General features: G+C 49.8%; 1 protein-coding gene across 1 annotated transcript; it reads left to right on the forward strand.

Annotated features, from left to right (window-relative positions):
• The first annotated feature begins 714 nt into the window (after positions 1-714).
• Positions 715-17,648, forward strand: CRTAP (cartilage associated protein). The gene is made up of 7 exons (XM_084902219.1): positions 715-1,284; positions 3,713-3,862; positions 6,453-6,624; positions 8,013-8,141; positions 9,949-10,094; positions 12,105-12,188; positions 14,966-17,648. Exons 1-7 carry the CDS (start codon positions 802-804, stop codon positions 15,017-15,019), a joined length of 1,218 nt encoding a protein of 405 aa, XP_084758345.1. The 5' UTR covers positions 715-801; the 3' UTR covers positions 15,020-17,648.
• The last annotated feature ends 4,181 nt before the right edge of the window (positions 17,649-21,829 follow it).

Here is a 21,829-nt window from a genome sequence, read left to right on the forward strand (position 1 = left end):
TACAAAATAGTGCTAGGGATCTCAGCATAGGGAATATAGTCAATCATACAGAAATAACTAAGTATGGGATGGGGGTGGAGGGGCGGGATACATTTTGTAAAGTATATGATTGTTTAACTGCTCTACTGCACATCTGAAACGAATACAAAATTATATTGAATGCAAACGGTAATTTAAAAATAAAATTCAAGAGATCATTAGAATAAAATTCTAAGTCATACCCTCAGACTTGCTAAATCAGAAACTCTGGGGGTACAGCCCAGGCATCTGCGTTTTCACAAGTCCTCTAAGTGATTATAAAGTTTATGATCTATTAGCTGAAACTGGATTGGTTCAGTGGATGGAGTATTGGCCTGCGGACTGAGGGGGTCCCAGGTTTGATTCCGGTCAAGGGCATGTACCTCGGTTGTGGGCACATCCCCGGTTGGGGGTGTGCAGGAGGCAGCTGGTCGATGTTTTTGGCTCTCTGTAAAATATCTTTTTTAAAAAAATGTTTAAGATCTTATTAGGGCAGCATTTGGCTCACAGACCGCCACCCCCCGACCAGGGAACAGCAGAGCACCGGCACCAGTTGGACAGTGTCGGCACCTGGTTCTTCCCGGGGCACCATCCATTCCCACCCGGGCGGCTGCAGGGACCCCCTCGGTCCGGGTGGGGAGGGGCGGCCGGACGGGGCGGGCCAGAGGCTGGCGTCCCCGCCTCCACGGCATTCCGCCCGCCGCCTCGCGCTGTCCTCCTTCCTCCCCTCCTTGCTCCCGTCCTTCCTTCCTTCCTCCCTTCCTTCCGCCCGGCGGCGGCGCGATGATGGAGCCGGGACGCGGCGCGGCCGGGGCGCTGCTGCTGCTGCTGTGCGCGGGCTGCGCGCTGCGCCCCGGGCGCGCCCAGTACGAGCGCTACAGCTTCCGCAGCTTCCCGCGGGACGAGCTGATGCCGCTCGAGTCGGCCTACCGGCACGCCCTGGACCAGTACGGCGGCGAGCGCTGGGCCGAGAGCGTGGGCTACCTGGAGATCAGCCTGCGGCTGCACCGCCTGCTGCGCGACAGCGAGGCCTTCTGCCACCGCAACTGCAGCGCGGCGCCCGCGCCCGAGCCCGCCGCCGCCGCCGCCGGCCTGGCCCGCTACCCCGAGCTGCGGCTCTTCGGGGGCCTGCTGCGCCGGGCGCACTGCCTCAAGCGCTGCAAGCAGGGCCTACCGGCCTTCCGTCAGTCGCAGCCCAGCCGCGAGGTCCTGGCCGAGTTCCAGCGTCGGGAGCCCTACAAGTTCCTGCAGTTCGCCTACTTCAAGGCAAGTCCGCCCCGCGCCTGGCACAGACCCCGCCCTCTTTCCCGCCCCGGGGCCGCCCAGGCGCAGGCTCCGCCCCAGGAGCAGGCCCCGCCCCCCTTCGTGCTGGGCCTACTTCAAGGCAAGTCTGCCCTTGCTGGCCCCGCCCCTTCCCCGCCCCCGGCGCAGGCTCCGCCCTGACGCAGGCCCCGCCCCCGGCGCAGGCCCCGCCCCCTTCGTGCTGCGCCAGCTTCCACCGCCATGGCTGCACCCGGCTCTCAGACGCCCAAAGCCTTGGCCAAGGAAGCCTCCAGATCACTCCGCCCTTACTCATCTCAGAGCTGGAAATACCTTTCCTGAAAGGTTGTTCTGAGGCAGAGAATACGTGCACAGAACATCTAGCGCAATGGGTCGCCTGGTCGTTGTTACCCATTCTTGGAAGACAGTATATGCCATTAAAGTCCCTTTCCCTAACAGAGGGCCTGAGGAGCTGCCTAGTCCCTTTATTTATTTATTTTTAAGTATATTTTATTGGGTTTTTTTAATTTTTTTTTTTACAGAGAGGGATAGAGAGTCAGAAACATCAATGAGAAACATCAATCAGCTGCCCCCTGGACACACACCCTCCCCCCAACCCCCAACTGGGGATGTGCCCGCAACCAAGGTAGATGTCCCAGGCCGGAATCCACTCCGGGACTCCTCAGTCCACAGGCCGATGCTCTATCCACTGAGCCAAACCTGCCTCAGTGCCTAGTCCCTTTAAAAGAGGAGGAAGTCGAGGCCAGGAAAAGGGAGAACAACACATCCCTGCCTGGAGGAGCAGAATTTAGCACTGATTCATCCGGGTTGGTGCTCTCTGCTGAATGTCTTCTAAATTTAGCACAGCTGCCCAAACCGGTTTGGCTCAGTGGATAGAGCGTCGGTCTGTGGACTGAAAGGTCCCAGTTTCGATTACGGTCAAGGGCATGTACACTGGTTGCGGGCACATCCTCAGTGGGGGGTGTGCAAGAGGCAGCTGGTCGATGTTTCTCTCTCATCGATGTTTCTAGCTCTCTATCTCTCTCCCTCTCTGTAAAAAATCAATAAAATATATTTTAAAAAAATAAATAAATTTAGCACAGCTGTCTTTCTCCTTTAAAAAAAATATATATATTTTATTGATTTTTTACAGAGAGGAAGGGAGAGAGAGAGAGAGCTAGAAACGTCGATGACAGAGAAACATCGACCAGCTGCCTCTTGCACACCCCCTACTGGGGATGTGCCCGAAACCCAGGTACATGCCCTTGACCGAATCGAACCTGGGACCTTTCAGTCTGCAGACCGACGCTCCACCACTGAGCCAAACCAGTTTCAGCTGTCTTTCTCCTTTTTGCGGCTGCTTATATTCTGTCTGTGATTGCTGGCTAAAAATAGCCACACAAATTGCAGTTCTCTATCCTTGGAGACCCACACGTTTTAAGAATGGGCTGAAATCCCTGTTACTGGGTAAAGAGGCATTGGCTTTGCAGGTCTTCACTGGGTTTTGCCAAGACTAGAGAGCCCAGATTCTACTTTACCTAATTGGAAACAATTTTAAAAACAGTATAACTGCATTTATTTTAATGACTGCAACATTAGATTCATGACATTTTTTTAAAGCTGTTGTTTGTTTGTTTGTTTGTTTGTTTTTGAGAACATGAAGATATCTAGGATTTCTTTTCTTTTTATATTTTATTGATTTTTTACAGAGAGGAAGGGAGAAGGATAGAGAACTAGAAACGTCGATGAGAGAGTCATCGACCAGTTGCCTCTTGCATACCCCCCACTGGGAACGTGCCCGCAACCAATGTACATGCCCTTGACCGGAATCGAACCTGGGACCTTTCAGTCCGCAGACCGACGCTCTATCCACTGAGCCAAACCGGTTTCGGCTAGATGCATGACATTTGCTAGACTCTGGAGGGTAGAAGTTGGTTGTTTTGTTTAACTTTGCTTTGAGTGTTTAGCCTGCAAGATCTGTTTTTCATATTTCCCCTGAAACAGCCACATGAGCAATAAAATAGCACTAAAACCCAAATAAAAGGAAAGCTGGGTTATTATGTATTTTAATATATTTTATTGATTTTGTAGAGAGGAAGGGAGAGGGATAGAGAGCCAGAAACATCGATGAGAGAGAAGCATCGATCAGCTGCCTCTTGCACACCCCCTACTGGGGATATGCCCGCAACCAATACGTGCCCTTGACTGGAATCAAACCTGGGACCTCTCAGTCTGCAGGCCGACGCTCAATCCACTGAGCCAAACCGCTTTCGGCTGGACCAAGTCTTAATGTGCCATGGAAGTCTCTGAACCCTAACCTGGGAACGTTGTGTAGAAACACTAAGTTGCTGACGATCCAACAGACCTTCTGGTTTTGCTAAGTCATTGCTCACCATCCACTGAGTGGCTTTCTTCATTCTTCTCTCTACTTTAGGCAAATAACCTCCCAAAAGCTATCGCAGCTGCCCACACCTTCCTGCTGAAGCATCCTGATGACGAAATGATGAAGAAGAACATGGCTTATTACAAGAGCTTGCCGGATGCCGAGGACTACATCAAAGACTTGGAAACCAAGTCGTATGAGGTATATTTGGAGTGTTACACACTGGTCGGTCGCCATGTGAATTGTTGAAGAAGTGTACTCATCGGACGAGGGTAGACATCTAAGGACTAGAGGCCCGATGCACAAAATCTGTGCAAGAGAAGGCCTTCCTTCCCCCAGCTGCCAGCACCGGCTTTCCTCTGGCACTCGGGACCCAGGCTTCCCTCGCAGCGCTGGCCTCATCCAGAAGGACGTCTGGTCTAATTAGCATATTACGCTTTTATTATTATAGATTAAAGTGGAAAGGGAATAGAGAGGCTAGGAGGACAGACTTGACCGGTGAGAAGCTACTTTTATTTTTTTTTAATTTTTTTTATTTCAGAGAGGAAGGGAGAGGAGGAGAGAGAGAAACATCCACGAGGAGAGAGAATCTTGGATCAGCTGCCTCCTGCACGCCCCCTACTGGGGATCGAGCCCGCAACCTGGGCATGTGCCCTGACCGGAATCGAACCTGGGACACTTCAGTCCGCAGGCCGATGCTCTATCCACTGAGCCACACTGGCTAAGGTGAGAAGCTACTTGGATCTATGCATCTGCAAAGAGGAATGCTGATGAGAACTAGTGAGGACAGTGAGAAGAGGAAGACTCTAACCCCTCTTACCATTGTCTGGGCCTGTTGGACTCAGGCACTGGGGACATGAATAGCAATGAAAGGCGGGGCAGGATTGAAGACGCAGGGGCATGTTGGAAGTATGCAGGGGGAGCCAGGGGAGTCTGACTACAGAGTTTCCCACAGTGTGACCAGCCCGCCAGTTCAGCAGTGGTGACCCTCACACGCAGTGTGTGAAATCTCTTTCCTGGGGTCCCCTCACTCTTCCAGGAGAGAATGCTGAGGCTGTCCTGGCCCCTCCAGGTGAGCAGGTCTGTGCGTGTATCTGGGATCTGTATTTATTTCCCATGAGACCACGCTGCTTCCTCAGCCCTCGTCATTTCTCTTTTACCCGGTCTGGTCAGCCATGAGCAGAAATTCCATGAAGTGCCTTCTGTCCGGCAGGGGGCTGCCCTTCGCAGTAACTGGTGCTGGTGCATCCTCCCTATTTGTGACTGCACTGTTAGGGGACAGGTGTTCGGCACCTGCTCTCAAGCTTACCTCTCTTCCTGGATTCAATTTTTAAAAATATATATTTTATTGATTGAAAAATATATATATTTTTTATTGATTTTCACAGAGAGGAAGAGAGAGGGATAGAGAGTTAGAAACATCGATGAGAGAGAAACATCTACCAGCTGCCTCTTGCATATCCCCTATTGGGGGTGTGCCCGCAACCAAGGTACATGCCCTTGACCGGAATCGAACCTGGGACCTTTCAGTCTGCAGGCTGACGCTCTACCCACTGAGCCAAACCGGTTTCGGCGTTTTATTGATTTTTTTTTTACAGAGAGGAAGGGAGAGGGAATAGAGAGCTAGAAACATCAATGAGAGAGAAACATCAACCAACTGCCTCCTGCATCTCCGCCCACCCCCCCCCCCCCCCCCCAACCAGGGATGTGCCTGTAACCAAGGTACATGTCCTTGACCAGAATCGAACCCGGGACTTTTCAGTCTGCAGGCCGACACTCTATCCATTGAGCCAAACCGGTTTCGGCCTGGATTCAATTTTTTAAGATCAGCTTTATTGAGGTATAACATATTTAAGTTTTAATTACAGATTTTAAGTGTACAATTCAATGAGTTTGGACAAATATATGCAGTCCTGTAACTTCCACCATAATCATGACAGAATATTTTCATCTCCCCTAACATGTTGTCTCATGTCCCCTTTGCCCCAAACCCTGACCCCCTGAGGACTGCTGCTCTGATTTCTTTCACTATAGTTTCCTCTTTATCCTCCACTTGAACTTGATTTTATTATTAAGCATTTGCAATCTTTTGAATTAAATGAATTAAGAAGCATACCATTGGCCCGGCCAGTATGGCTCAGTGGCTGAGCATCGATCCAAGAACCAGGAGGTCAGGGTTCGATTCCTGGTACATTTCAGGTTGTGGGCTCAGTCCTCAGTAGAAGGGCGTGCAGGAGGCAGCTGATCAATGACTCTCTCATTGATGTTTTTTTTTTTTTCCTCTCCCTCTCCCTTCCTCTCTCTGAAATCCATAAAAATACATTAAAAAAAAAAAAAAAAAAGACATGTACCATTGTACACAGGGTAGGAAAAGCTAGACAGAAGTAAGTCATTAACTGGCTTCCTGTTGTGTTTTTAAAAAAATATATTTTATTGATTTTTTACACAGAGAGGAAGAGAGAAAGGGATAGAGAGTTAGAAACATCAATGAGAGAGAATCATCGATCAACTGCCTCTTGCCCGCCCCCCACCCCACTACTGGGGATGTGCCCGCAACCAAGGCACATGCCCTTGACCAGAATCGAACCTGGGACCCTCCAGTCCTAAGGCTGATGCTCTATCTACTGAGCCAAACCGGTTTCGGCAACTGGCTTCCTGTTTACGGAAGGGCCAGTGTGGTGTCTTCAGAGTGAATGAGAATGGAGCTCTGCGGAGGTCTGATTTTTCCGGGAGGGCAGGGCCCCCCCGCCTGCACGCCGGGGAGTTCCACCAGCTTCCCCCTGCCTTCCAGAGCCTGTTCATCCGAGCCGTGCGGGCGTACAACGGGGAGAACTGGAGGACGTCCATCACCGACATGGAGCTGGCCCTCCCCGACTTCTTCAAAGCCTTCTACGAGTGCCTGGCCGCCTGCGAGGGCGCCAGGGAGATCAAGGACTTCAAGGACTTCTACCTCTCCATAGCAGGTTGGTGGCGCTGAGTCCCAGCTGTGGATGGGGCGGCCGGCTGCCCGGGGCCTCTGAGGAGGAGCTTCTGAGTGTGGCCGGCACCTCCACAGATCAGATGTGGCAGGGCTTCCGGAGAAATGGGGAGTCTGACAGCTCGCACCAGCACAGACCTGCAGAGGAGGCCGACCGCATCAGCACTGCCCAGTGACAGGTTCCCCACAGGCTCCCGGGAACATAAACACGGGCCCCAGGGTACCTCGTGCCTCCCGTCACTGAGGCATTCTCCAGCACAAACAAAGGCAGGATGAAGCGTACGATGAGCCTCTAAATAGCTGTCACCAAGATAACTTCTGGAAAGCAGTTAATTGTCTGATGATAAAGCAGTGCATGCTCATTATAGGAAGCTTAGAAAACCCAAGAGAGAGCGAAGAGAGATTTACAACATCAGCAGGGTTAGCGCCGATCTCCCGAGGGTTTCTCTTGAACCTCTAGTGGGCAGCATCGCTCAGAAAACGGGAAGTGGCGGTAAGATTTCCCAAGTTGGCTTTGGGAACATGAGCCTAGGGCTGCACCTCATAGGAAGGTGCCCTAGTCACTAAGTCTGGCACAGAGCTGAGCACCGTCTGCCTCTTGGAAAGTCGCTGTGCACTTTATTGGGTAAAGGCTGTCGAAATCTTGTGAATCTAAGGTTTTTTTATTTTTTAATTTTTAATTTTTTTTTTTTTTTTTTTTTTGCTCAGGTATCTCTTTTCCCACTGAGTACCTTTTTTCTTTTCTTATTATTTTTTAAAATATATGTTATTGATTTTTTACAGAGAGGAGTGGAGAGGGATAGAGAGCTAGAAACATCGATGAGAGAGAAACATCGATCAGCTGCCTCCTGCAAACCCCCTACCGGGGACGTGCCCGCAACCAAAGTACATGACCTAGACCGGAATCAAACCTGGGACCCTTCTGTCCGCAGACCGACACTCTATCCACTGAGCCAAACCGGCTAGGGCTGTACCATAATTTATTAATCACCATCCTGTTGATTGGCATTTAGGTTATTTCCATGTTTGTTTGCTGTTTTGAATAATGCTTATGTGTGGCTCTGTCTAAAGAAAATTTCTTAATTATGAGATTTAGCATCTTTTCAGTGTTTATTAGCCTTCTTTTTTTTTTTTATCATTTCTTCTCTCCACATCTTTTTGACCATTTTTACATCGGTTATTTGTCTTTTTCTTGTTAATATTTGAGAAACAGGACATGTTAAAGGTTTGAGTCCTTTATCATAAGTGTTGCAAATATGTTACCTTCATTATTTGTCATTTTTACCTTTATGGGTTGGGAGGTGGGGCAGAGGGACCATTAAGAAAGTAATGGGGGGAAAAAGAAAGAAAGAAAACATTTGTCTGTCCTTTCAGATCATTACGTAGAAGTTCTGGAATGCAAACTCCAGTGCGAAGAGAACCTCACCCCAGTGATAGGAGGCTACCCCGTGGACAAGTTTGTGGCGACCATGTATCATTACTTGCAGTTTGCCTATTATAAATGTAAGTCACCCTCTTCTGTGGAGATCTTGCGAAAGGGACTCAGTCCTTCAAAGACTCAGCTTCCCCTTCCATACAAGAGAGGTCATGACCCTTACCTGCGATTTTGGGGGAATCCATCCAAGTGCCATCATCAACCCTAATGCGTGCTTCCCACAAAAAGGGCAGCATGCGTGGTGACTCCGCCCACAGACCCTGGAACCAGGCTGACTGCATTCAAATTCCACCTTCGTCACTTACTTCTGTATCTCCGTTTCCTTGTCTGTAAAGTAGACATGCTAGCCCTAGCCTCATACCACTGTGGTGAGGATTAAGTCCATTGCTAGACACGAAACGCTGAGGGCATTCACACACCGGCACAGAGCAAACTCTTTTTTTTTTTTTTTAAATATATTTTATTGATTTTTTACCGAGAGGAAGAGAGAGAGATAGAGAGTAAGAAACATCGATGAGAGAGAAACATCGATCAGCTGCCACCTGCAAACCCCCCCCCCCCCCCCCCCCCCCGCCAGGGATGTGCCCGCAACCAAGGTACATGCCCTTGACTGGAATCGAACCCGGGACCCTCCAGTCCACAGGCTGATGTTCTATCTACTGAGCCAAACTGGTTTCGACCAGAGCAAACTCTTTTTAAATAAACGTGTTCGTTCTTTTTGTCCGTTAACTCCCCTTCCTCCCCGTCATGGGCCTTACTTTTCTGACTGTAACAGTGTCCTTCCCGTTGGTCCTCCCTTAGCCTGACATGTACCAGCCAGAACATGTCCAGTGGACATGTCACCTGCCGCACTCATTTCTTGTGTGCTGGTGGTGTTGCTTACACTGGACCCCTTTCTGGGCCTTGGGAAGAAGTGGCTCCTACAAGCCTGATTTTCAAGTTGTCGTTACCAGAAACAGCCACTAGTCGGCGCAGTTTATTCATACTCAGAGCTCTAGCAAAGGTACTTACTGGTAGTGTTCCTGGGTTGTAAATGGGACGGAATGTGCCTTCTTCCTCGTCCCCAGCCCTAAGACAAATCCCAACCTCTCCTAAACTCCTGTGCTAATAAAACTGCTGTCGAAGGTGAGGCAACTCTAAGGGGAACCTTGCTTCCAGCAGATGAAAAGACCAGGTGACTTTTTAAAAATATATATTTTTATTGGTTTCAGAGAAGAAGGGAGAGGGAGAGAGAGAGAAAGAAACATCAATGATGAGAGCACATCATTGATCAGCTCCCTCTTGCCATATGCCTTGTGTGGGAATCAAACCATGACCTGGTTCATAGGTCAACGCTTATCCACTGAACCACACTGGCCGGGCCCAGGTGACCTTTCAGATCTCTGCCAGCCTGGAGAGGCCACCATCCGTTGGGCCTTCTAGGTTTGGTTTAGCTCTAGGAGGGCCCACCTGAATCTGGAGGTTGTGGTTCCATCCAAACGGGGCCCAGGCACTGGAGGACCCCGATGGGGGGTTCATTGGCTAAGCCCATCCTCCCTCTCACTCTCTCTCCTCAGCCCCACGACATTCTAGGCCGTGGGCCCCAGGCTTCTCTGGTTCCAGGGATGGGAGACCAGCTCAGAGCAGAGCCTGAGGCGGATGATAGTAGGCATTTCTGCAAAGGTTCCTGCCTGACAAGGAACTTCCAGGTTTCAAAACTCCAGGCTGCCATGGAGACCCGGTCTGTGACCTGCCCACCCAGGGGTGACTCTGGTTGATCACAGCCTTCGGAAGGAGGGGCTGCCCGAAGGGGCTTTTCCTTAGGAAGCTGCACGTGCAGGAAGGGTGGCAGGTGAGAGCGACTGATGTCCTGTTCCTCTTCCTCCCCGACCCCAGTGAGTGACCTGAAGAACGCGGCGCCCTGCGCGGTCAGCTACCTGCTCTTTGACCCCAACGACAAGGTCATGCAGCAGAACCTGGTGTATTACCAGTACCACAGGGACAAGTGGGGCCTGTCGGATGAGCACTTCCAGCCCAGACCAGTAAGTGCCAATGCACCGGGCATCACATTCCTTTCCTACTTTATCTCTCTGTCTGTCTATCTATCTATCTATCTATCTATCTATTTGGTGGTTTTTTTAAAATATATATATTTTATTGATTTTTTTACAGAGGAAGGGAGAAAGATAGAGAGCTAGAAACATCGATGAGAGAGAAACATCGATCAGCTGCCTCCTGCACACCCCCTACTGGGGATGTGCCCGCAACCAATATACATGCCCTTGACCGGAATCGAACCTGGGACTCTTCAGTCCGCAGACCGATGCTTTATCCACTGAGCCAAACCGGTTTCGGCTATCTATTTGTTGTTAATCCTCACCGGAGGATATTTTTTCCATTGATTTTTAGAGAGAAAGAGAGAGACATCCATTAGTTGCCTCCCTGCAGGCTCAATGGCCAGGACTGGGGATCGAACCTGCAACCCAGATACGTGCCCTTGACTGGCAATTGAACGCGAGACCCTTCGGTGCGCAGGACAGCACTCTAACCACTGAGCCACCAGTCAGGGCCTTCCTCCTCTTTAGTCTCAGGAGACTGCTTTGCACCTGAAGAGAAGGGGTTATTGGGAAAGGAAAGGAAACTCGTTTTATTTTCTGTGTTTTGCTCTCTAACATTTCACTGCTGTATTCTGATTTTTTAAACCAGTAAAAATTCTACAGATTTCAAGCCATTGCAGAAACATTTTACTCAGAAAGTAAAAGTGTTCCCTCGTCACTCCGTTCTTCCTCTTTAGCCCCTGCCTTATAGCTGCACGTAGTCATCTCTGTAGCCCGCATTTGTTTATTTTTACAGAAACAGGCTCACACTTCACATACTGTTTTGCAGCTTGCTTCGTCTTCCTAGCAGTTCATGAGCATTTTCCATGTCACACCTGTACACCTGCTTTGTTATTATTTCTAGCGGCTTCGTGGTGGGCTCCTTTACTAATGGATCGTCACTTAATCCCCACGCTGGACAAACTCAGCCTCAAATGGTGTTAGGGAACTCCATGGGTTATATATTATATTCAAAAGGCCTTTTCTAAGTGATCTTTGTTCTTAACTTGTACTTCCATTGGGATTTCTGTATGCGGTGCTGGTTTGCCATTCATACATTTTTCTTCATACACACACACACACACACACACACACACACACATTCATTTTCCTTCACTCCTATACACATACCTACAATCTCTCTCTCTCTCTCTCTCTCTCTCTGCCTCTCTCTCACTCTCTCTCTTTCACATACACACAGTCCTATATCTTTCTTCACATTTACACACACACACAGTCAGGGAGATTGGCTGCTGTTTTTTGTTTCATTTATTTATTTATTTATTTATTTAAATATATATTTTATTGATTTTTTACAGAGAGGAAGGGAGAGGGATAGAGAGCTAGAAATATCGATGAGAGAGAAACATCGATCAGCTGCCTCCTGCATACCCCCTATTGGGGATGTGCCCGCAACCAATGTACATGCCCTTGACCGGAATCGAACCTGGGACCTTTCAGTCCGCAGACCGACGCTCTATCCACTGAGCCAAACCGGTTGTGGCTGTTTTTTGTTTGTTTTAAATATATCTTTATTGATTTCTGAGAGGAAGGGAGAGGGAGAGAGAGATAGAAACATCAATGATGAGAGAGAATCATTGATTGGCTGCCTCCTGCACATCCCCCACTGGGGGATAAAGCCCACAACTCAGGCATGTGCTCCTGGCCAGAATCGAACCTGGGACCCTTCAGTCCACAGGCCGACGCTCTATCCACTGAGCCAAACCAGCTAGGGCTTGTTTTTTTTATTTTTTTAATGAGATATAATTTAAATTCAGTAAAATTCACCCTTGGGAGGGGCACCAGCCTGGTTTTAGTACATTCACAGAGTTGTGCAGCCATGGCCACTACCTCATTTTAAGTGTTTTCATCACCCCCAGGAGAAACCCCGTGCGTGCCCTGTTCCTCCCACTCCCCACCCCAATACTAAACGGTTCCCTGTCTGCGTCTGAACAGGAAGCAGTTCAGTTCTTCAACGTGACGACGCTCCAGAAAGAGCTGTATGACTTCGCTCAGGAAAATATCGTGGATGACGATGAGGTAAGTTTTCATGGTTAGCACACGTCTGGCGAAGAGAAAATATTACTCACATCTTCGCTAACACCACGGGAAGGCGAGTCCTCCCTGGAATAGGAACAGAGGGGCCTGGAGACACGGTGTCTGTGGGCGTTTCATGGGAGCCGGCGCTGCCATGGCCCAGCGGCTTTCTAGGAACCCAGGCTGTGCACACTGCTGCTCCGGGGCCCACCACGGGCCTCCAACCATCCTTTTTTCTTTTAAGGGAAATTGATGAGCCTTTCTTCTTCTTCTTTTATTGTTTTTTTTCCCCCCCTTCTTTTAAAAAAATATACTTTATTGATTTTTTTACAGCGAGGAAGGGAGAGGGATAGAGTGTTAGATACTTTGATCAGCTGTCTCCTGCACACCCCCTATTGGGGATGTACCTGCAACCAAGGTACATGCCCTTGACTGGAATCGAACCCGGGACCCTTCAGTCCGCTGGCCAATGCTCTATCCACTGAGCCAAACCAGTCAGGGCTCTTCTTTCTTTTTTTAAATATGGTGGGGGAAAAAAAAATATATATATATATATATTATATATATATATATATATATATATATATATATATATATATATATAGAGAGAGAGAGAGAGAGAGAGAGAAACATTGACTTTTTGTTGTTCCACTTATTGATGCATTCGTGTATTGATTCTTTTTTTTTTTTTTTTTAAGAATAACCATTCTTTTTTAAAATACATTTTTATTGATTTCAGAGAGGAAGGAAGAGGGAGAGAGAGATAGAAACATCAATGATGAGAGAGAATCCTTGATTGGCTGCCTCCTGCACACCCCCCCACTGGGGATCGAGCCTGCAACCCAGGCATGTGCCCTTGACCGGAATCAAACCTGTGACTTTTCAGTCCGCAGGCCAATGCTCTATCTACTGAGCCAAATCAGGCAAGAATAAGCATTCTTTTTTTTTTTTTTTTTTTTTAAATATATTTTATTGATTTTTTACAGAGAGGAAGGGAGAGAGATAGAGAGCCAGAAACGTCGATGAGAGAGAATCATCGACCAGCTGCCTCTTGCACACCCCCTACTGGGGATGTGCCCACAACCAACATACATGCCCCTGACCGGAATCGAACCTGGGACCTTTCAGTCCGCAGACCGACGCTCTACCACTGAGCCAAACCGGTTTTGGCCTAAGCATTCTTTTTTAATGTTTTTATTATTTTTATTTTGTTAGTGAGAGGGAGGGAAGGAGTGTGGGGGGGGGTGTATGGGGAAGAGAGAGAGGAGAAACATTGATGTGAGAGAAACACATCATCTGGTTGCCTCCTGACCGGGTCTGTGGATTGAGCCTGCAACCGAGGTACATGTCCTTGACCGGAAACAAACTCATGACCCTTCAGTCCGAGGGCCGAGGCTCTAATAATCACTGAGCCCAAACCAGCCAGGGCCATGGGTTGATTCTTATATGTACCCTGACAGGGGATCGAACCAACAACCTTGGTGTATCAGGATGAAGCCACTGAGCTACCTGGCCAGGGAAAATTTTGTTATTCTTGATGCTAATTGAATGGCATTGTTTCCTTATTTTTATTTTTTCGTTATCTATTGCTGGTGTATAGAGAGACAGTTGATTGGTAATATGGATATTGTCATCCTGCAGGTCGCTCTAGCTTTCTGAAGTTGTTCCCTCACTTGTGGCACGAGAGAGCGTTTCCCTGAACCTTCGGGATAAAAACACCCAACAAAGTAGGAATAGAAGGGGGACTTCCTCCACTGACACGACAAAAACAAAAACAAAAAAACCCACAGCTAACAACATACTAAATGCTGAACCATTGCTTTTCTTCCAAGAATGGGAGCAAGACAGGTGTCTGTCCACTCTCCATTTCTACTTGACATTGTGGTGCAGGCTCTAGCCAGGGCAGTTAGCGAAGAAAAATAAATAGAAGGCATCCAGATGGAAGGAGAAGTAAAACCACCACTATGTTCCCAGGGAACGGGGTCTCGTCGCGCCCTGTCAGGTCGAGGAAGCCCCACATCTGTTCCTACCTCGCTGGATGCTTTTGTCATGAAAATTCAGTAAAGCCCTCTCATGTCACTGATAAAGAAACGTTAAGAAAAGTAACCCAGCCGAGGCCGGTTTGGCTCAGTGGATAGAGCGTCGGCCTGCAGACTGAAGGGTCCCAGGTTCGATTCTGGTCAAGGGCATGTACCTTGGTAGCGGGCACATCCCCAGTAGGGGGTGTGCAGGAGGCAGCTGATTGATGTTTCTAACTCTCTATCCCTCTCCCTTCCTCTCTGTAAAAAAATCAACTATATATATATATATATATATATATATATATATATATATATATATATATATATATATATTTTTTTTTTTAAGAGGAAGAAAAGTAACCCAGGTCTTGGTCCCAAAAAGCCCACAGTCTGGTGATCAAGGCAAGACAAGGAACAGGTCGAAAGTGTTCCTGTGGGATAACAGCTAATGGGAGGGGGGGGAGGGGGGTGGAGAGGAGGTCCAGAAGGGGGGTGCCGAGCAGGGTCTTTTGGAGGGTGGCTGGCCTGCCCACCTTGCACAGGGCATCTGTGGGGGCATGTGACTCCACGTTCACATGGAGTGGGAGCCAGGTCCCCTCCCAGGGAGAAGCCGGGTCCCCTGGGCCCGAGGGCAGGGGCGGAGGGAGGGCTGCTATGGCCCTCGCAGGTGGCGGGCAACGGCCTCTTGGAAATAGTCTGCTCCCCGCACCTTAGAGCCAGGCAGCCCGCTCAGCGGAGGCGTCCTGTTGTCTCTTGCAGGGAGAGGTGGTGGAATTCGTGGATGACCTCTTGGAGCTGGAGGAGACCAGCTAGTCAACAGGAGACAAGGACACTTCCCTCCGATGTTTAAGAAACACAGATTCTCTGTCTTTCTTTTCCCAACTGCCCACGCGGTTGATACCTCACAGCCTTCTCTCTGCTCTGTGAAGTGAAAGGGAAGCTCTGTCTCTCACTACATGTAACCAGGGGTGAGCATGCCTTCCCCGTGACCACCCCTGCCTCCCCGTCTTCACACCGGCTTCCCGAGTTCACACCGGCTTCCCCTGAGTTCACACCGGCTTCCCCTGAGTTCGCACCAGCATCCCCCCCCTGAGTTCACACCTGCTTTCCTTGTGTTCTCGCCTATCTCCCCATCTTCACACCTGTCTTCCCCATATTCACACCGCCTTCTTCATATCCATACCTATCTTCTTTCTCACCAGTCTTTCCAATCCCCCTCTGCCCAGAAAAAAAAAACACTATATTTTAAATAAGAAAAATACTCCTAAAAGATGGTAATTGTGAAAACCTACTTTGATCTTCCTGCTCTTCCAGATTTTAGTCTTTTTTTTTAAATCCCCATGAGCAATGAGAATCCCACCAGGAGGACTAAGAAGGAGCCACCTTTGAGGGTGGAGAAAAACAGAAGAGTGTGGGGTTCTAGAATCTGAGCTTTTTAAATTCAACCCTATCCCCTCCTCCGATAAGCCCACTTAGTCTCGTAGGGACCCGCCGGGGATGGAGGCAGGAGGCAGGTCTTTCCCCACCACGGCCGGGGGAGGAATGAAGGGGCAGCGAGAGTGGGGGCTTCGGTGTAAGGATGACTGAGTGGTGTTGGAAAACACATCTTTGCTTCTGCAGCTTCCTTTTCCCCCCATCTCACTGGCCCAGCCTCTGGGACCGGGATGTACCCTAGTTCTCCTGCGGTGCTGTCCGTCCCCATTTCCCTTCTCCTGAGAGCACTTCCTGTTTTACCTACATGAAGTCCTCCTGTCAGGATCCAGGCTACTCAACTCAAGACAGCAACCCGCTGGTGTGGCTGTGGCTGGAGGTGCCGACACCAGCAGAGTCTGGACTCCTAGGGGTCAGCTTAGCCAAAGGAGTCAGTGTTCTTGGCTTTACGGATGGCTCCACCCCAGCTCATGGGATGCGGGGTTCTCCTTTCTTCCCTTGTCCCACCCTCTCCTCCCCAAGAGAGACTTCCTTTTTAGAGGCCGTGGGGGAGAGGCCATAGGTGAGGACTACAAAGTAGAGGGGGACCCAGGGAGCGGACGCCCAGCCCCAGGGTTCCTGAGTCATGGGGGGGGGGGTACACCCAGCAGCTGTTTAACTCCCCAGAGGCTCCTGGCTGCCATGACCTTCCCAGTGTGTGAGGAGAAGCCCGGGGACCCCACAGGGCCAGGGCTGGGGCGGGGGGTGACCCACTCCACCTCTGGGGCCTGCAGAGCCCCCGTTTGGTCCTCTGCCTGTGCCTCGGAGTCTGGGCTGAGCTGTGTGTGGTGTTTTTCCGCACGGGGTTGGGTGGTGGCGGCGGTGGTGGTGAGATGGTGATGGTGATGGTGATGGTGATGGTGGTGTCCTCATTCACTCTCTGAACTTGGCCTCTTGTCCCTGGGGATTGAAAACCACCTCCACTCCCATCCTAGCAATGTCCTCCGAGGAAGGAACCCAGCGATAGTAGGATCAACATCATCGTCGGCACCTCGCCTGGATTGAAGGCGGCAGAACCGAATTATTAAACTGTTTAACGCCAAGGGAAACAACACCGATCTTTAAAGAACAGAACGGTGAGCGGATTTCTCCAAGCCTGCCACGAAACCCCCGTGTGCCGGCTGCACTCCGGGACCTCCGCCCGGCGCCCCCATGGACGGCTTTCTTAGGTGAGCCTAGGGGATTCCCGGATGGAGCCTCAAGGGCGCAGCATCGGTCTGCTCTATCTTTTGAAAACAAAAAGCGAACGCATTTGTGAGCTGGGGGAGTTTCCAGACTCGCCCACGATCCCTCACTTGCCCTCTGACCCTCCACACGGTTCTCTGTCTGGTCCACCCAGGGAGGCCACCGCCCCAGTGGCTGGGGCGGGGGATCTGTCCAGCCCCATTGCTGGTCTGGTAACCCGGGCAGGGCACCCATTGGGCAGGCCTAAGGCGACCCACCCTGGCCCCTGTTCCCATGCAGACATGGGCAGTGGATGGCTGAGGGTTTGTGTGTGTGTGTGTGTGTGTGTGTGTGTGTGTGTGTGGACACAAAGGTTTAAAAGGGACTAATTGTCTGGAGTGTCTCCTCTATCAACATATCCAATGTACTCATCTCTCCGCATCCTGAGGCTTTCTATCTCCCTGAGGCTTTCTGTCTCCTGCCACCAACCTGTCCTCGCCCCTGGGGTCCATCCCTGTAGAACCGCTGGCCCCGTGGACCACAGAGCGCCGTGGGAGAGGCTGCTTTCAGCGGTTCTGACGAAGGGAGCGCTCGGAGCACAAACACCGTATTGAAGCGAACTCGGTGGCAAACAGAAAATGGCTTGTTAGGTCGTCAGTGGGGAAAGGGTTTATTATGACTGCCGGTGGGATAAACAGGGGCCGGTTTCTGCCAACACGGATGGGAATAACGTGTTTTTTTTAAGTTTTAAATGTGAGCCGTAAACCCAAGCGCCTTCAGTTTTCTTTTTTTCTTTCTTTCTTTTTTTTTAAAATAAAATAAAATAAAAAATTCAATGCCGGAGCTGTGGGGAGGAGGTGGGCCGGTGCCAGAGCAAACATTCTCCTTTAATAGTGTTTGCACATGGAGCTGCAACCCAGTGTGTAGCGAGGCCCCGAGAAAAACCCACAACTAATCCTTCATCGCAGCTGTCTGAGCTCTTGATCATCTGCCATCCCCCGAACAGCGCCTTCTTTTTTCTGGCGGCCCCGGGCTTGAATGACTTAGTGTGGAGAGCCTAAACTAGATGCGAGGCGGGGAGGGCAGAGGGAGAGGGACCGTAAAGAGGCCTCGGCCAACGGTTTTGTGCGCTGGACTTCCTGCGCCTGCAGCCGGGGCAGGGCCGTTCCCCACCCCGTCCTGGGCCGTCTCCCCGAGAGGGAAGAGGCCACGGCAGCCTCGGCTGACCCTCTCCTGCCCCAGAAGGGAGGCAGGAGCGGCTGGGGGTGGTGCCACAGGAGAATGCTTCTCTCCCCAGGGCAGGCCTGGGCTCCAGACCTTCGCTGCTAACATTGCCAGGAGATCAGGCTCTGGGGCTTGTTGAAGAAATGAATTGGCTCACTACCCCCCTCGCAGTGCATAGGGTTAAATACTGGTGCCTCATTTTACCTGAAAAGAACAGGAAGAGATTAAGAAATGGGGCCTCGCCTTCACCGGTTTGGCTCAGTGAAAGGAGCGTCAGTCTGCCGACTCAAGGGTCCCAGGTTCGACTCCAGTCAAGGGCATGTACCTTGGTTGCGGGCACATCCCCAGTGGGGGTGTGTGTGTGTGTGTGTGTGTGCAGGAGGCAGCTGATGGATGTTTCTCATCAATGTTTCTAACTCTATCCCTTTCCCTTCCTCTCTGTAAAAAAAATCAATAAAATATATTTTTAAAAAAGAAATGAGGCCTCACTGGCTTGGCTCAGTGGTTGAGCATCGACCTATGAGCCAGGAGGTCATGGTTTGATTCCCAGTCAGGGCACACGCCAGGATTGCAGGCTCGATCCCCAATGTGGGGCATGCAAGAGGCAGCTAATTAATGATTCTCTCCCTTCATTGATGTTTCTATCTCTTCCTCTCCCTTCCTCTCTGAAAAAAGAAAGAAAGAAAAAATGTGGCAAACAGGTCCCGGAGCAACCACAGAGCTTTCTGCTCACTTTAGGGTGGCGGTCGGTAGGCCAGACTAAAGGTTGCTGATGTCTCTCCATCCCTCCTCCCTTAGGAGGGGCCGTTTAGACAGTCTCGCTCTTGTGGGAAATCTAGAGCCTAGAAGATTATTAAAAACAGTGATGATTTTTAAAAATCACACTACATGTCTTATTTTGCGTATTCTTGACAGTTTTCATTCTCTGTCGGCTGGATGAGACTGGAACCACGCGCGGTCATTCTGGGCTGCCTGTTCTAAGGAGCTCTTGTTTTCCCAGGCCCGGGAGGTTTCTGACATGGACGTAACCAAGCAGGGCCTTCCCCCAAGGACTTTCAGATCTCAGCAGCAAGTGGTCCTGATCAGCCATGAGCAGGCCCGGGCCTTCAGGAGCTAGAGGTTCCTTCTCCCAAGGAAGATTCTCTTTCAGAGACCTGGGGTCACATTAGGAAAAACTTCTTTTTTTAACTCTTATTGATTTTTTGAGAGAGGGAAAGAGAGAAACATATCGATGTGAGAGAAACACGATGATTGGTTGCCTTCTGCCCAGGCCGGAGACAAGCCTGCAACCGAGGTACATGCCCTTGACTGGAATCAAACCCAGGACCCCTTTGGTCTGCAGGCCGACACTCTATCCACTGAGCCAAACCGGCTAGGGCAGGAAACCCATTTTGAATCCAGGTTGCTTTGGATCTGATGAGTCTGTCCCTCCCTGGCAAGGTCTGAGAAGTGGCAGAACACACTATTGCAACACAAAGGACTGAAAACACCTTTAGGCCTGACTTCCAACAGCCACCCTGGTCCATGCCTGTCGCCCACGGCCAGGCAAGGAGAAAAGAGGGAGTAGAAGGAGGCAGATGGAAAGAGTGAGGAGCCAGCCGGTGCAAAAGCAGACCCACGGCAGCGGGAGTTCCAACGCCGGCTTCTAGGAGAAGCAGTGGCAAACACAGACTTTATTGACGTCGGCCCGAGACCTGTGGAGGACACTGGGAAAGTTTAAATTGAGGAGTGGCGACATGGGAATAAGATTGCGTGTTGACAGATGTCTTAGGTCTGGATGCCCTGAGGCAGAGCCTGGGAGAGAGGTGAGTAATGGCCGGTTGGGTGAGGAAGACGGAGGAGGGTGGGAGGAGGGGGGAGGAGCTCTGCAGACCCCTGAAATCCTGCTGTAGGCTTAGAGCCGTAGCTTAGACACAGCGAGTATTAAGACCTTATTTTCAAGCTAATTTTTTTTTAAGCCATTGGGAATATAAACCTAGATATAAAATACACTATAAACAACTAGTTAGGGAAATATTTATTTATTTTAAATATCGCGGAAGCTTTGTGTTAATAGAACCCCTCCCCCCCCCATTTTCATGAACATTAAGACATTGACTAGCCTCAAAACATGCAATAATGACAGCTTTCTACGTGCTTTTTAGATCCCCTGACATTGAATTTAGCTGACTCCCAAATCATTAAATTTAGATGACACCAAATCAACAACTTAAACATTTAGGTGTTGGGGCTTATTCTGCGGTTCGTGTCTAGAAAATAACACATTTACGTGTATTAATATGTTTGTCATGAACTCATTAATACACCTGTATTAACATGACCCATTTTGGGGTTGGTGTTAGGTGAATGTTCTTGGATTATTACGTATGGTTGGATAACACAATCCCCATGCTGAGATGGAGGTTATCTTACATCGTTAAAAATAGAAGAGCTATCTTGTAATAGATTAGAAAAGGATCTAATTTATAAATATGTACAGTCTCTGGCTCCTATTCTGTGGTGTTTTGCTTTGGCTACATGCAGAAGGCTTTCCATTCCTATTGTTCTAGATGTCAAAACACATAGGCAGGTGTTTCGTTTGGTACCTTCAGTCTTGGTTTTGCCCGATAGGGAGACGAAGGCCTTTCTTTTTGCCGCGCTGCCTTGATAGCCGCCTAAACTATCGTTTTTCCAAAGCTCGTGCCGAAAAGAGGTGGCAGGGCAGAAAACACAGTTGCAAGAATTCTTTTTTCTCCTCGAGTAAAACACCACCACCGACTTTTCACTTGTGAAGCAGTTCAGGATCCCTCTTACGGCGCACAAAAAACACGTGGGCTCTTAGAGTCTCAAAACACAGGTATGCCTTCATCACTTTCTACCCGTGGGAACGATTTCTAAGAAGGCGATTCAGATTAGAAAGGTGTGATGTGTTTTGTTTTTGCGCCAATACCAGGAAACCACCGCTGGAGATGGTGTTGCAGGAGCTTCGAACGCTGCCTCGGTCACACGTTGCAAGACAGATCACAGGTGTAACTCATCTTCTGGCCTCCGGGCTTCAGCGCACCTCAGAGCTCATCCCAGACCAAATGGTTCTCACACTTGAGCTGCACTTAAATCGCCGGACGGCTAGTGAAAACATAGAGCCGGGCCCATGCACAGGGTTTCGGCCGCATGGGTCTGGGCTGGCACCAGAGAATTTGCAGCCCCAACATGATTCCAGGAGAAGCTGATGCCTCTGGTCCGAGGGCCATGCTCGAAGAACCACTGTCACACGCAGTTCTTGCTGAGCCACCCTAAGATCACCTAGATGCTATGAAACGGGCGGCTCTGCAGCCCGATGAATCCATCCTGGGCTCATGCTGTTTCCATGGAGCTCATCATTGTCAACAGCAGAGGGAAGAACGGATGGGCACAGGTCATTTCACATTTTCAGTCCCTGCGTTTCTCCATCAAGTTAGGTATCCACACCTGATATCCTGGTCCTGAGCCCTCCTAAAACTTGTCTCCCCTCCCACGCCGTCCCCTTTTACCGGAGTTCAGAGAAATGGCTAATCCGGAGAGAGGAAGCCAGGGACTGAGCTCTGTTAGTCCTGGCAAAGATTCTAAGACATTCCTAGGCACAGACTGGTCAAGGACAACTATGCCGTTTCTGAGAGGAAACGGAGCTGACCGGTACAAAGCTGACCTTATTTTTAAAAACACGATGGGCTGTCCCACAGAATGGAGGGAATAGACATGGATGTGTGTCCGGCTACTCCTCACCTTCCCTTTCCCCACCTCCAACAA

This window comes from Pipistrellus hanaki, assembly GCF_964339955.1.
Source record: "Pipistrellus hanaki genome assembly, chromosome: 13".
NCBI classification, from domain to species: Eukaryota; Metazoa; Chordata; class Mammalia; order Chiroptera; family Vespertilionidae; genus Pipistrellus; species Pipistrellus hanaki.

Coding starts and splice junctions, on each gene's coding strand:
- CRTAP (XM_084902219.1), top strand. CDS start 802: ATGATGGAGCCGGGACGCGGCGCGGCCGGGGCGCTGCTGCTGCTGCTG. Junction 10,095..12,104: donor AGCACTTCCAGCCCAGACCA/GTAAGTGCCAAT, acceptor GCGTCTGAACAG/GAAGCAGTTCAGTTCTTCAA. Junction 12,189..14,965: donor ATATCGTGGATGACGATGAG/GTAAGTTTTCAT, acceptor TGTCTCTTGCAG/GGAGAGGTGGTGGAATTCGT.